Source organism: Drosophila ficusphila, unplaced genomic scaffold (assembly GCF_018152265.1).
Source record: "Drosophila ficusphila isolate 14025-0441.05 unplaced genomic scaffold, ASM1815226v1 contig_256, whole genome shotgun sequence".
NCBI classification, from domain to species: domain Eukaryota; kingdom Metazoa; phylum Arthropoda; class Insecta; order Diptera; family Drosophilidae; genus Drosophila; species Drosophila ficusphila.
Genome location: NW_025064156.1, coordinates 504,596 through 515,862, shown reverse-complemented (window position 1 = coordinate 515,862; position 11,267 = coordinate 504,596). Strand labels below are relative to the sequence as shown.

The window sequence follows — 11,267 nt, the reverse complement described above, 5'->3', positions numbered from 1 at the left end:
TAATTATGCTAATCTAAACTTGGGATGAGCCCATGCGGTACGACCGCGAAGTATTGCTTCGCAGGGGCAAAGCCCAAAGTTAGGCACCTCTTCTTATGCGCTCAAGTCTACGCAATTCTTTGGTAACTTGACCAGCAAAGGCCGTTATCAGCGCCCAGTTTGACTCGCTCGACAGCATGGTTGCGATCAGGGTGTCCGGAGAGAAGGCTCCACCAACTTGTACGCCGACTTCATGCCTTGCCGCTGCAATTCTGTTGTAAACGAAGAAGGCATGTTCGGCGTCCTCTTCGATGCCTGCTCCACACAGCGTGCAGTCGCTGTCGGTTTCGTGGCCAAACCTCCTTAGATAGCTGCGGAAGCACCCATGCCCGCTGAAGATCTGCGTCAGGTCGAAGTTAACCTGGCCGTGCTTCCTGTACATCCAGGATGTCAGATCTGGGATCAGGCGGTGGGTCCACCTGCCCTTCGTCGAGGCATTCCACCGGGTTTGCCAAGATGAAATGCTCAGCGCACGAAGGTTCGTCCTTACGGCACTGGTAGCAGGGCCGGATGAGCGTAGGGAGATAATTTCCCTAGCGAGGAGTCGATTGGTACCATACCCGCAATCACAAGGGCGGCATCGTCCGACATCGTCCTGAAGCCAGAGCAGACCCGGAGCGCGCAGAGGCGGTAGGTGCTGGCTATCCCGCTGAAGTAGCTTGGCGTTGATAGGGCTGTATGCCAAATTGGAGCAGCATACAGAATGGTTGCCCTTACCACGCTCATCAATAACTGCCTTCTCTGCTGCTTGGGGCCTCTGGAGTTGAGCATTATTCTGGAGAGTGCTTGCCCAGCCACCGCCGCTTTCCTGTTGACAAAGTCCAGGTGCTCTCTGAAGCATAGACGGGTGTCGATCATCACCCCAAGGTATCGTATAGCTCGCTTGGAGTTGATAACTTGGTCGCCAACCCTGATCCGAGCCGTTTCAACGGTTTTGTGGCTGCTGACAAGCACAGCTTCGGTTTTGTGGGCTGCCCGCTCCAGGCCAACCGCGTTCAGCCAACGTATGATGGAACGGATGGATCAGTTTCATGACTCCTCTGCCTCGTGGATGTTTTTCTCAACTGTGACAATGGCCACGTCATCAGCGAAGCCGATGAGGCGCGTTCGAGGGGGAGTTGACAGTCGTAGGACCCCGTCATACATGGCATTCCATAGTGGAGGGCCGAGGACAGAGCCTTGGGGGACTCCAGCGCTTACAGGATACCGTCCATCTCTCTCGGAAGTAATCCCTGATGAGGTTAAGGAGGTGGTTCGGCACGTTAAACGCTGAAAGCGCACGCAGGATGCTACCCCAGTCAGCCGAGTTGAAGGCATTCTTGATGTCAAGGGTAACAATGAGGCAGTACTCTTTGTCACCCCCTTTCCACCGCGTGCCCTCTATCGCTTTGGAAGCAATGTCCACCACCATGCCAATAGCGTCTAGGGATCGACCGGGACTTGCGGAATCCGAATTGCGTGTGGGCGAGGCCGCCTCCCCTTTCAATGGCCGTTTCCAGACGGCTGGCTATTAGGCCTTCAAGGATCTTGCCTGCTGTATCCAAGAGGCAGATCGGTCTGTACGCTGAGGGGTCTGATGGGGGCTTTCCTGGTTTTGGAATCAGTACCAGCTTCTGCGTCTTCCATTGACTCGGAAAAGTGCCTTCCTCGAAGCTTCTTGTAAACAGGTATGCGAACTTCTCAGGGTGTAAGTTGAGAGCCAATTTGATTGCCCTATTGGGAATACTGTCAGGACCAGGAGCCTTGTTTGGCTTAATTTTGCTAGCGGCCAGAACCACTTCCGCAGACGAGACTGGAAAAAGGCGGCGCTCAGGATCGGTGTCTGGTGGTAGGCTCTGGAGAGTAGGCAGGGCTTTCTGGGGAAACAGCGTCTCTACTATGGTTGTTAGGGAGGATGCATCAGTGGGGACACGACTACCTCCAGAGTTCAGCCGCTTCACCACATTTTTATATGCGGCGCCCCATGGGTCCTTATCCGCATTGTCACACAGCCTGAGAAAACACTCCCTTTTGATGTCCCTAATGGCATTCTTGAGTGACTTCCTCGCTACTTTAAAACTTTCCTGGAGTACAGGGAAATTTGGAGTGCCTCTGGCGCGCTGGCAGAGCCTACGGGCATGTATGCAACGACTACGGATTTCGGTAAGGCATTCGTTCCACCAGCACACAGGGGGGTGATGGGTGCCGTTCAGTCGTCGAGTGTTCATACTGCTATTGCAGGCTGCCTTGACGCTGTCCATGGTTGCGTCAGCCAGAGATTGGGCATCGTAGGGTAAGCCCTCCTCATTCAATCGGGTCAGCCCAGACCCCAGCGTTTCCGTAAAGACATGTAGGTCGAGGGTCTCGCTTCGGTAGGCAATTTGTGATGGCTGCACGTTTCTTGGCTCAGGGGACACCCCAACGCTACAGATGATAGCTTGGTGGTCGCTTCCCGTGTACATATCACTAACCATCCATTGCGTAGCACCGTGTAGGGAGGAGCTTACGAATGTGAGGTCAATGAAGGACTCTGTTGTGACAAATGCTAAATTGTCAATGCTGAGCGTCTACCGCTCTGGGGACTTTCATTCGACAAGAGAAAAAATAGGTACAACCGAAGTAACTTCAAGATTAAGTTTATTTTAACAAATTTCACTAGATATCAAAACAACTAATTTAATTACGAAGGTTAAGTTATATCAAAATTTTAGGTTTCTTCAAGGTATAAAAATCAAAGACACAGGCCGACCAGCACAGAACACCGCTTGCCAAAGAGTGCTTTGTCGGATTTTGGCATTCGTCTTTTGTGCTGCTGGCACTCCTCGAGAGCGTAGAAAACTGCATTAAGCATTGTAAGGGTTTGTAAAACGCCTTACAAGTTTGAGTGCAGGAGAGCCGCATAGCAACAGCGGGATGCGCGGCGTGCAGAAGAAAAGGGAAATAACGGTGCAAAGGACTTTGGACTCAATGCTGCGGTGAGTCTGCAGACTTTGGACCCAATAACGGTGAGTCTGCGGACTTCGGACCCGCGCAAAGAGGAGAGACCGTGAACTAACGGTACCGTTCTGGACTTTGTACCCGTTATAACGGTGAAGTTCTGGACTTTGTACCCGTTATAACGGTGAAGTTGGCGGACTTTGGACCAGCACAAAGAGGAGAGACCGTGAACTAACGGTACCGTTCTGGACTTTGTACCCGTTATAACGGTGAAGTTCTGGACTTTGTACCCGTTATAACGGTGAAGTTGGCGGACTTTGGACCAGCACAAAGAGGAGAGACCGTGAACTAACGGGACTTGTGCTGCACTTTGGACCCGATCACGCCACTTGTCCTGCAATTTGGACCCAGTCACGCCACCGATGGAGGGAAATAGCAGGACAGGGATGGCATATAAAAGGACGTACCAACGCGAGTGAAAGCCCAAGTGAACAACAAGTGCCAGGATACCAGGAATCAAGATCGCCGAGTCGAGAAGCCCAACGACGGTCACGTCTACATAAGCTGAGACTGCCAAGCTGAGATCCCGAGGGTACAAGGTAAGTTGTAGGGTGCGTCTACGAGTCTCGAAAACGACGGTATTGGTGGAGTCCGAGTAAGTGGATGTTGTGCGAAAGGTACCCAGCGTCGGTTCGCATGAGAGATTGAGAACCTGCTGAGGGCCAGCTGACGAAGATCCAGTGGATGTTGTGCGAAAGGTACCCGGCGTCGGTTTCTCATGAAAGATTGAGGACCTGCTGAGGGCCAGCTGACGAAAATCCGAGGGAGTTGTGCGAAAGGTGCCCGGAGTCGGTTTCTCATGAGAGATTGAGGACCTGCCGAGGCCCAGCCGACGAAATCCCGACCGACTTCAGGGTAGAGCGTGGAGTGTTGACTGCAGCAGCGCTGCTTAGCCCTCCAGTAAGGTTTTCTGCTCAATATCCGCCAAGTGGTGAGAGACTCGTAGCGAGCCTAGTACGCGACCGGTGCCCGAAAGACTCGGCAAGGCGGAGGACGCGCTACAGGCGTGCCGCCGCAGGAGTCGACGCGGGAGCCATTACCGGCGTCAGCGGGGGAGATCGAGTCGTCGGACAGCAGAGCCACGAATACTTTATTGTAAATCCGCAAGCAATAAACGCAACCCAATATTCTAAATCTAACCTAACTCTGCGTTCTTCTTTGGTCTCGGGGTCACGCAACAATAAATTTGGTGGGACGAACACACAAACTCAACTGAGCTAGCCGCACGTTTACGTAGCGAGCGGAGACATAAAAAGCAGTTCGTTACATCTGGCGCCCAAGCGTGATACTCAGACCAAAGAGACCAGAATAGGTATAGAATGGGGAAGTCCTGGTTATATAACCTTAAAAAGGACGATTTACCGGCGATCGCAAGCGCCCTCGGCATCGAGCTAGAGGGCCTTGTAGAGGAAATGAGGCGGACACTGGCCGAATTCATCGACCACTCCGAACATGATCATGAAGCGCTGGCAATTCTGGCGGCCCTGGAAAGGGATTACGCCAAATACCCGTCGGTCGGCCTGAAAGTCACCGGAGCCGAGGGCCTGGTACGCAGCCTGGACGTGAGCAGCATGCAGAACGCCGGCAGGAGCAGCAGCCGCGACCGACGGGAGAACAGCAAGGAGAGGAAGAGCGTCAACCGCGAACAACGCGAGGAAAATGGCAGACCAGGACAGGAGTATGCCAAAGTCGCAAAACAAGTCAGGGAGTGGAGTTTCCGCTACGACGGGAATGAGAAGCCCCTGGAATTCCTCGAACAAGTAGAGTGGTCGGCCATGACGTACGGGCTGGACATCAACCAAATTCCGAGGGCGATGCCGGAGCTCCTTCAGGGCAGAGCGCTAAAATGGTTCATCGCTAATAACAGGTTCTGGGAGACCTGGGGCGGATTTAGCCAGAGCTTCCAGGAGTTCTTCTTGCCCAGGGGATTCATGAGCAAACTCGCAGATCAGGTCAGGCAGAGGAAGCAGAACTACGGTGAAAGCTTCAAAGACTACATGGTAGACATGCAGACATTGATGCGACCCCTGGGTATGAACAAGGACGAGATCTTGGAGCGGGTGAAAGAAAATAGCACCCCAGCATTACGGCTGTTTATACGCCCCTACAGGTGCCAGAACCTAGATACCCTGATGGCATTAGCGGACGAATTTGAGGAGCTCGACCAGCAGAGGGAGCGGTTCGAGCAGGAGAACATCCCGAAAGCCCGATACCATGCGCCGGCCATGAGGAGGGAACCAGCAGCAACGTGCAGGCGCTGTCAAGAGGAGCCAAACGAGCGCAACGCACGGCCGGGATACATAAATAATCCATCCCAGGCATGCCGGAGATGCGGAAGCCAAGAACACTGGGCCAAAGAATGCCGCAACAGAAGGATCGCATTCTGTTGGAGATGCGGAAGCGTCACGAACGGCGAATGCTGCGCACGAGCGGGAAACGCCAAGCGACCCCAGCCACCGAGGGGCGGCCAGGGATCGCAAGGTGCTGCCTCTCGAAACTAATGGGCGACCTGAAGGCGGAAGAGATGCAGCTGTCCGCCACAGTGCTCATTAACCAACGAAAAGTGAAGGCCACGGTGGACACTGGCGCCACGGCCAGCTTTATAAGCGAAGAGTTGGCGGACAGGCTGCAGGCCGCCGGTAAGGGCGTACCAACGAGAAGGCAGGTGCGCATGGCAGACGGAAGATGCGGGAGCATCCAATCACAGCTGGAGATAGTGGTTGGTCTCGGGACGAGGAAGGTGTTGATGCAATTATTAATCCTCCCAAGAGTGATAGACGCCCTAGTTTTGGGCTGGGATTTCCTCTCAAAAATAGGAGCGGAGATAAAATGCGCAGGACTCGAGGTGGCGATACCAGCAAGGAAGCGCAGACTAGGAATGCTGGAAGAAAGACTGTCGGTGGCAGTGGTAGAAACACCAGAACAGTTTTCGGAAGAGGACATCGCCAAATTCCTGAAGGAGGAGCTGAAAGCTCTAGAAGAGTCAAGCGGGGCATCAAACATAGCCGTCCACAAGATCACGATGAAGGACGACCAGCCAGTGAAGCAGCGGTACTACCCAAAAAACCCCAAAATGCAGGGGGAAATAAATGAAAAGGTAGACGAGCTGCTGGAAAAAGGATGCATCGAGCCGTCAAGAAGCCCGTACAGCTCTCCAATCGTCATGGTAAAGAAGAAGACGGGAAAATGGAGGCTGTGCGTAGATTTCCGACAAATCAACGCAAAGTCGGTAAAGGATGCGTACCCGATGCCTATGATCAATTACATCCTGGATCAGTTAAGGGAGGCACGATACATCAGCAGCCTGGACTTGAAGGATGGATACTGGCAGATACCGCTGGAAGAGAATAGCAGGCAGTATACCGCGTTCACCGTCCCAGGAAAAGGACTGTTCCAATGGAAGGTGATGCCATTCGGGCTGCACTCAGCGTCGGCAACGTTCCAAAGGGCGCTCGATCAGGTCATAGGGCCTGAGATGATGCCGCACGCCTTTGCGTACCAGGACGATATTATCGTCATCGGACGGACGCTGGAGGAGCATAAAAGAAACCTGAGGGAAGTGTTCCGAAGACTGCGATCAGCGAACCTAAAGGTAAATGTGGAGAAGTGCAAGTTCTTCAGAAAGGAGCTGCAGTACTTGGGACATCGCATCACCGACTAAGGAATTGGAACTGATCCGGAGAAGGTGGCGGCGATATCGTTGCTGGAACCCCCAGCCAACGTCAAGGAGCTGAGGCAATACCTGGGAGTGGCATCATGGTACCGACGTTTTGTACCCGACTTCGCCACACTAGTCCATGCGCTTAATGCCCTACTCCGAAAGAAGGTGAAATGGGAGTGGACCGACGACCACCAGAAGGCATTCGAGGCGGTCAAGGCCAGGCTGGTCGCAGACCCAATCCTGGCATGCCCAGACTTCACGAAGACGTTCATCCTACAAACAGACGACAGCGACTACGGGCTTGGCGCCATACTCACGCAGCATTCAGATCAAGGCGAGAGAGTAATCTCGTATTCAAGTCGCTCCCTAAATGGAGCGGAAAGGAATTACTCCGCAACGGAAAAGGAATGCTTGGCGATTGTATGGGCCATAAGGAAGTTGCGACCATACCTGGAGGGATACCACTTCAAGGTGATCACGGATCATATGGCACTGAAGTGGCTCAACAGCATAGAGAGCCCGTCGGGAAGGATTGCGAGATGGGCGTTGGAACTCCAGCAGTATGATTTCGAAATATCCTACCGGAAAGGCCAGCTCAATGTCGTGGCAGGCGCCCTGTCGAGACAGCCACTGCCAGCGAAATGTCGCAGAGCTAAGACGACAAAGACAGGCCCGAAGACTGCGGAACGCGACTGGATAGCGGAAATGAGAAGCAAGGTGGCGCAGAACCCGCAGAAATTCACGGATTACAGGCTGGAGGGCGATCAAATGTATCGCCACATACCCCACAGGGCGGGGAACGAGGACGTGGTCGCGTGGAAGCTATGCGTACCCAGAGGATCAATACAGAGGGTGATAGCAGAAAATCACGACGCACCAACAGCCGGTCACTTGGGCAGCAGGAAGACAATCGCAGGAGTGTCTGCGAGGTACCACTGGCTGGGCATGCACAGAGACATCAAGGCCTACGTACGTAGCTGTGAGAGGTGCCTGAAGTACAAGCCGAACCAGCTGCAGGCGGCAGGCAAGATGTTGACGCAGATTCCCGAGGAGCCGTGGGCGACAGTGTGTGCCGATTTCGTCGGCCCACTGCCACGGTCAAAACACGGGAATGCAATGCTGCTCGTGCTAGTGGACCGATTCTCGAAGTGGACCGAGTTGGTGCCGATGCGGAGGGCGACCACAGAATCGCTGCAAAAGGCGATAAGGGAGAGAATCGTCTCGAGGTATGGCGTCCCGAAAATCCTGATCACGGATAACGGGGTGCAGTTTACCAGTAGGTCCTTCAAAAAATTCCTCGAAGAGTTGGGGGTGCGACACCAATTTACGGCGCCGTATACACCCCAGGAAAATCCAACAGAAAGGGCAAATAGGACCGTAAATACGATGATCGCCCAGTTTGCAGGGGCCGACCAAAGGACGTGGGACGAAAAATGGCCAGAATTACAGCTGGCGGTTAATACCAGTGTGGCGGAGTCCACTGGGTACTCGCCAGCATTCGTCACCCAAGGTCGAGAACCCCGGCTCCCGAAGACTCTATATGATGAACACACGATCGGGACCGGCAAAGCCACGCAAACGCCAACGGAAAACGCACAAAAATTATCCGAAATTTTTGAACTAGTCAGGCGTAACATGGAGAAGGCAGCGCAGGATCAGGCAAGGCATTACAACCTGCGGAGGAGGCCATGGACGCCAAAGATCGGTGATAAGGTCTGGGCCAAGGAGCACCACCTGTCCAAACCGGTGGAAGGCTTCGCAGCGAAATTGGCCCCCAAATATGACGGGCCATTTTCTATTGTTGACTTTGTTTCCCCGGTGATATGCAATTTGCGGCACTGCATGAGTGGCAAGGAAAAAAGGTCTCACATTAGTGAGTTAAAACCTGGCTCTGAGGGGAAACAATAAGTAACGGCCGTCATTGCGGGGGGCACACTGTACGGGTGTTTCGTAAGAAAGGGAGAGGACGATACGGAGTATCGATGCAGTGCCTCCCACACACACGTACATGGAGCGCGAGCGCCAGGAGCGCGAGAAGCGGGTCAGTGGAGGGTACATAAGGGGCGATCACCGTTACCGGGTCACCAACACAAGAGCAAGAGAAAAGCTTTCACCGGTAACGGGACCCCGGACGAAGAAAGGTGGGAGAGGACGAAAACCGAGGTATCGTCGGAGGCGACGGATAGAGGTTCGGTCTTTCCAACCTTTTTCGCCGAGATGTCAGGACGTGCTAACCACCGCCAGCTACAGCAGCATCAGCCGCAGCAGCATCAGCAGCAGCCGCAGCAGCAGCTACAGCAGCATCAGCCGCAGCAGCAGCAGCCGCAGCAGCATAAGCCGCAGCAGCAGCCGCAGCAGCAGCTGCGCAAGCGCAAGGTCGGCGCGGAAGGCCGCGGCCGACGGCAACAGCCAGGGGCGAAATGGAGGCGTCGGCGCTCGTCGTCGGCGCTCCAGCTACTGGCGTCGCCGTTAGTGTCGCGGTCCCCGTCGCCGGCCTGGCGCTAGGTATCGGAGAGGGAGATGTCCTCCGACGAGGAGGTCGACGGCGGCCCCACCGGCGAGATGGAGACGGTGGAGTTGTCGTCGACGGAAGATGAAAGCGACGGAGGTGAGACGGTGACCCCCCGTGGTCTCCTCTGACGAGGAGGGCACCCGTTGGGCCAACCAGGCCCGGAGGGGTTACCGTCAGGTAAGGCGGGTGGTCGGGTCGGCGGCCTCGTCGGAGAGGCCGGAGGATGAGGACGAGCGACGATCGACAGGTTGGTGGAGCGGCACGTGGAGTGGATGGCTGCCGTGAGAGAGTGGAGGAGAAGGCTGCAGCAAGCGGAGGACGAAGAGGCCGCGTTGTGGACACCGGCACCTCCGCCGGCAGCGCCCTCGCAGCCGCCGTTGCCACCCACATCGCCACCGAGGACCCCGCCACCACCACCGCCGCCACCAAGGACACCGACGCCACCACCACCGCCGCCACCAAGGACACCGACGCCACCACCACCGCCGCCGTCGATGAAAGGGACACGGCCGAGGACGCCAACACCACCGCCGCCGAGGAGGCAGACACCGCCGCCACCACCACCGCCGAGGAAGAGGACGCCGCCGCCAAGGACGCCCACGCCGCCGAGGAGGCCGACGCCACCGTCGCAGCCACCGCTGCCGCTCGAGTCGCCGCCGAGGACGCCGCCGCCACGTCCACGGCTGCAGAGGCAGTCATCGTGCCCGGTGGCAGCACCGCCAAGACGCCCGATCCTGATGCGGGGATTCTCCCAGGAGGCAACCTGGGCAGAGGTCCCCGAGGACACGTGGCCGGACACGGTGCGCGCAGGCGGAGCGGCAGCGCCGTCGAGGGAGGACCCAGCGGTGGGCGAGATTGATGTGTGTGGAGGGGGTCCGCTACCGGGTAAAGGTAGCGGGCGGGGCTGTGCGGGTGTACAAGGCTTTTAAATAAAAAGGAAAAAAGGACCCAAAGACCACCAAGTTGTATTGCCACGAAGGGGGGGGTTGGAGGAAGGGGGGGGCCGGGATACCAGCAGGAGTCACTGTGGGTATTTGGGATAGGGCAGGATGACACCACAAACACGCACAAATATATTTCGGTGGAGTCAGAAACCGCACGCGCGAAAACACACAAATCAAAATATAAATCACATAAAAAAAATATAAATAATAATAATCCAGCGGCGGCTGCATCAGGTCCAGCGAAGACAGGTGGAGGCGAGCGATCCGCAGGCGGGCTGGAACCAAAAGTAGGAAAGGTTAGGCGTGTACGCAAAAGGTACGCAAAAAAAAAAAAAAAAAACTCACCTGTGGCAATGCCCTCACGGCCAGCCTGTGGTATGCCACAGAACGAGGAGCCGCGGGGTAGCGGGGAAGGAGTGGACGTCAGTCGGAGGGCGGTCCAGCAGCATACACGGAGTTGGTTCGACGTGTAGCGTGAGTCCCCGGAGCCAGCCGGAGTCTCTGGAGGGCAGACGGTGAGTTGGTACACGAGTTAGCAAAAGATATTTAAACTCAAAACTTACCTGGGAGTCCACGGCCAAGTTTAGACGGCCAGCCAGAGCGGGGAGCCGCGGCGAGGGGGAAGGGAAAGGGGTGGGTCGAAGGCCGGGCATATTGGCCTGCCGGGACGCGCTAGGTCAGGGTCGGCGCCCCGGCGCATACATCGTTGGAAGGATACCGCGGCTCAACCCGGCTTGGAGTGGCCTAAAAAAAGGAACATTTAAGTGGTAAAAGTCATGAAAATAATATCAAAACACTTACCATAACAAAACCACGAGGCCGGCGAAAAATTGGGAATGGGGTCGCCACGATAACGGCGGTCGATCGATAGTGCGATCGATGGGAGCTAAAAAAAAAAATACTGGAAACATCGCTGGCCGGTCACACTGAATATGACGGCACCCTGAGGAGTGGCAACGCCACAATCGATCGGTAAGAGTTATCGATTGTGCGCGGGGAAATTCTGCGCGGGAGACTTTTTCAAATTTGAAACGAGGATCGGAAGGAGTCGCGCGCTGGGAGTTTCCGACAGCTAAGATGCCCTAGTCAAGAAGCCCAACGACGGGAAGTCTACATAAGCTGAGACTTAGGTGCT

General features: G+C 55.4%; 2 protein-coding genes across 2 annotated transcripts; one reads left to right on the top strand and one right to left on the bottom strand.

Annotated features, from left to right (window-relative positions):
- Positions 1–525: 525 nt before the first annotated feature.
- LOC122319861 lies at positions 526–897 on the bottom strand. The gene has a single exon (XM_043207659.1). The coding sequence runs from the start codon at positions 895–897 to the stop codon at positions 526–528; it is 372 nt and encodes a 123-aa protein (XP_043063594.1).
- An 8,514-nt stretch (positions 898–9,411) lies between these two features.
- LOC122319860 (neuromodulin-like) lies at positions 9,412–10,047 on the top strand. The gene is made up of 2 exons (XM_043207658.1): positions 9,412–9,678; positions 9,760–10,047. Exons 1-2 carry the CDS (start codon positions 9,412–9,414, stop codon positions 10,045–10,047), a joined length of 555 nt encoding a protein of 184 aa, XP_043063593.1.
- Positions 10,048–11,267: the final 1,220 nt, after the last annotated feature.

Coding starts and splice junctions, on each gene's coding strand:
- LOC122319861 (XM_043207659.1), bottom strand. CDS start 897: ATGATCGACACCCGTCTATGCTTCAGAGAGCACCTGGACTTTGTCAAC.
- LOC122319860 (XM_043207658.1), top strand. CDS start 9,412: ATGAGGACGAGCGACGATCGACAGGTTGGTGGAGCGGCACGTGGAGTG. Junction 9,679..9,759: donor ACGCCACCACCACCGCCGCC/GTCGATGAAAGG, acceptor ACCACCGCCGAG/GAAGAGGACGCCGCCGCCAA.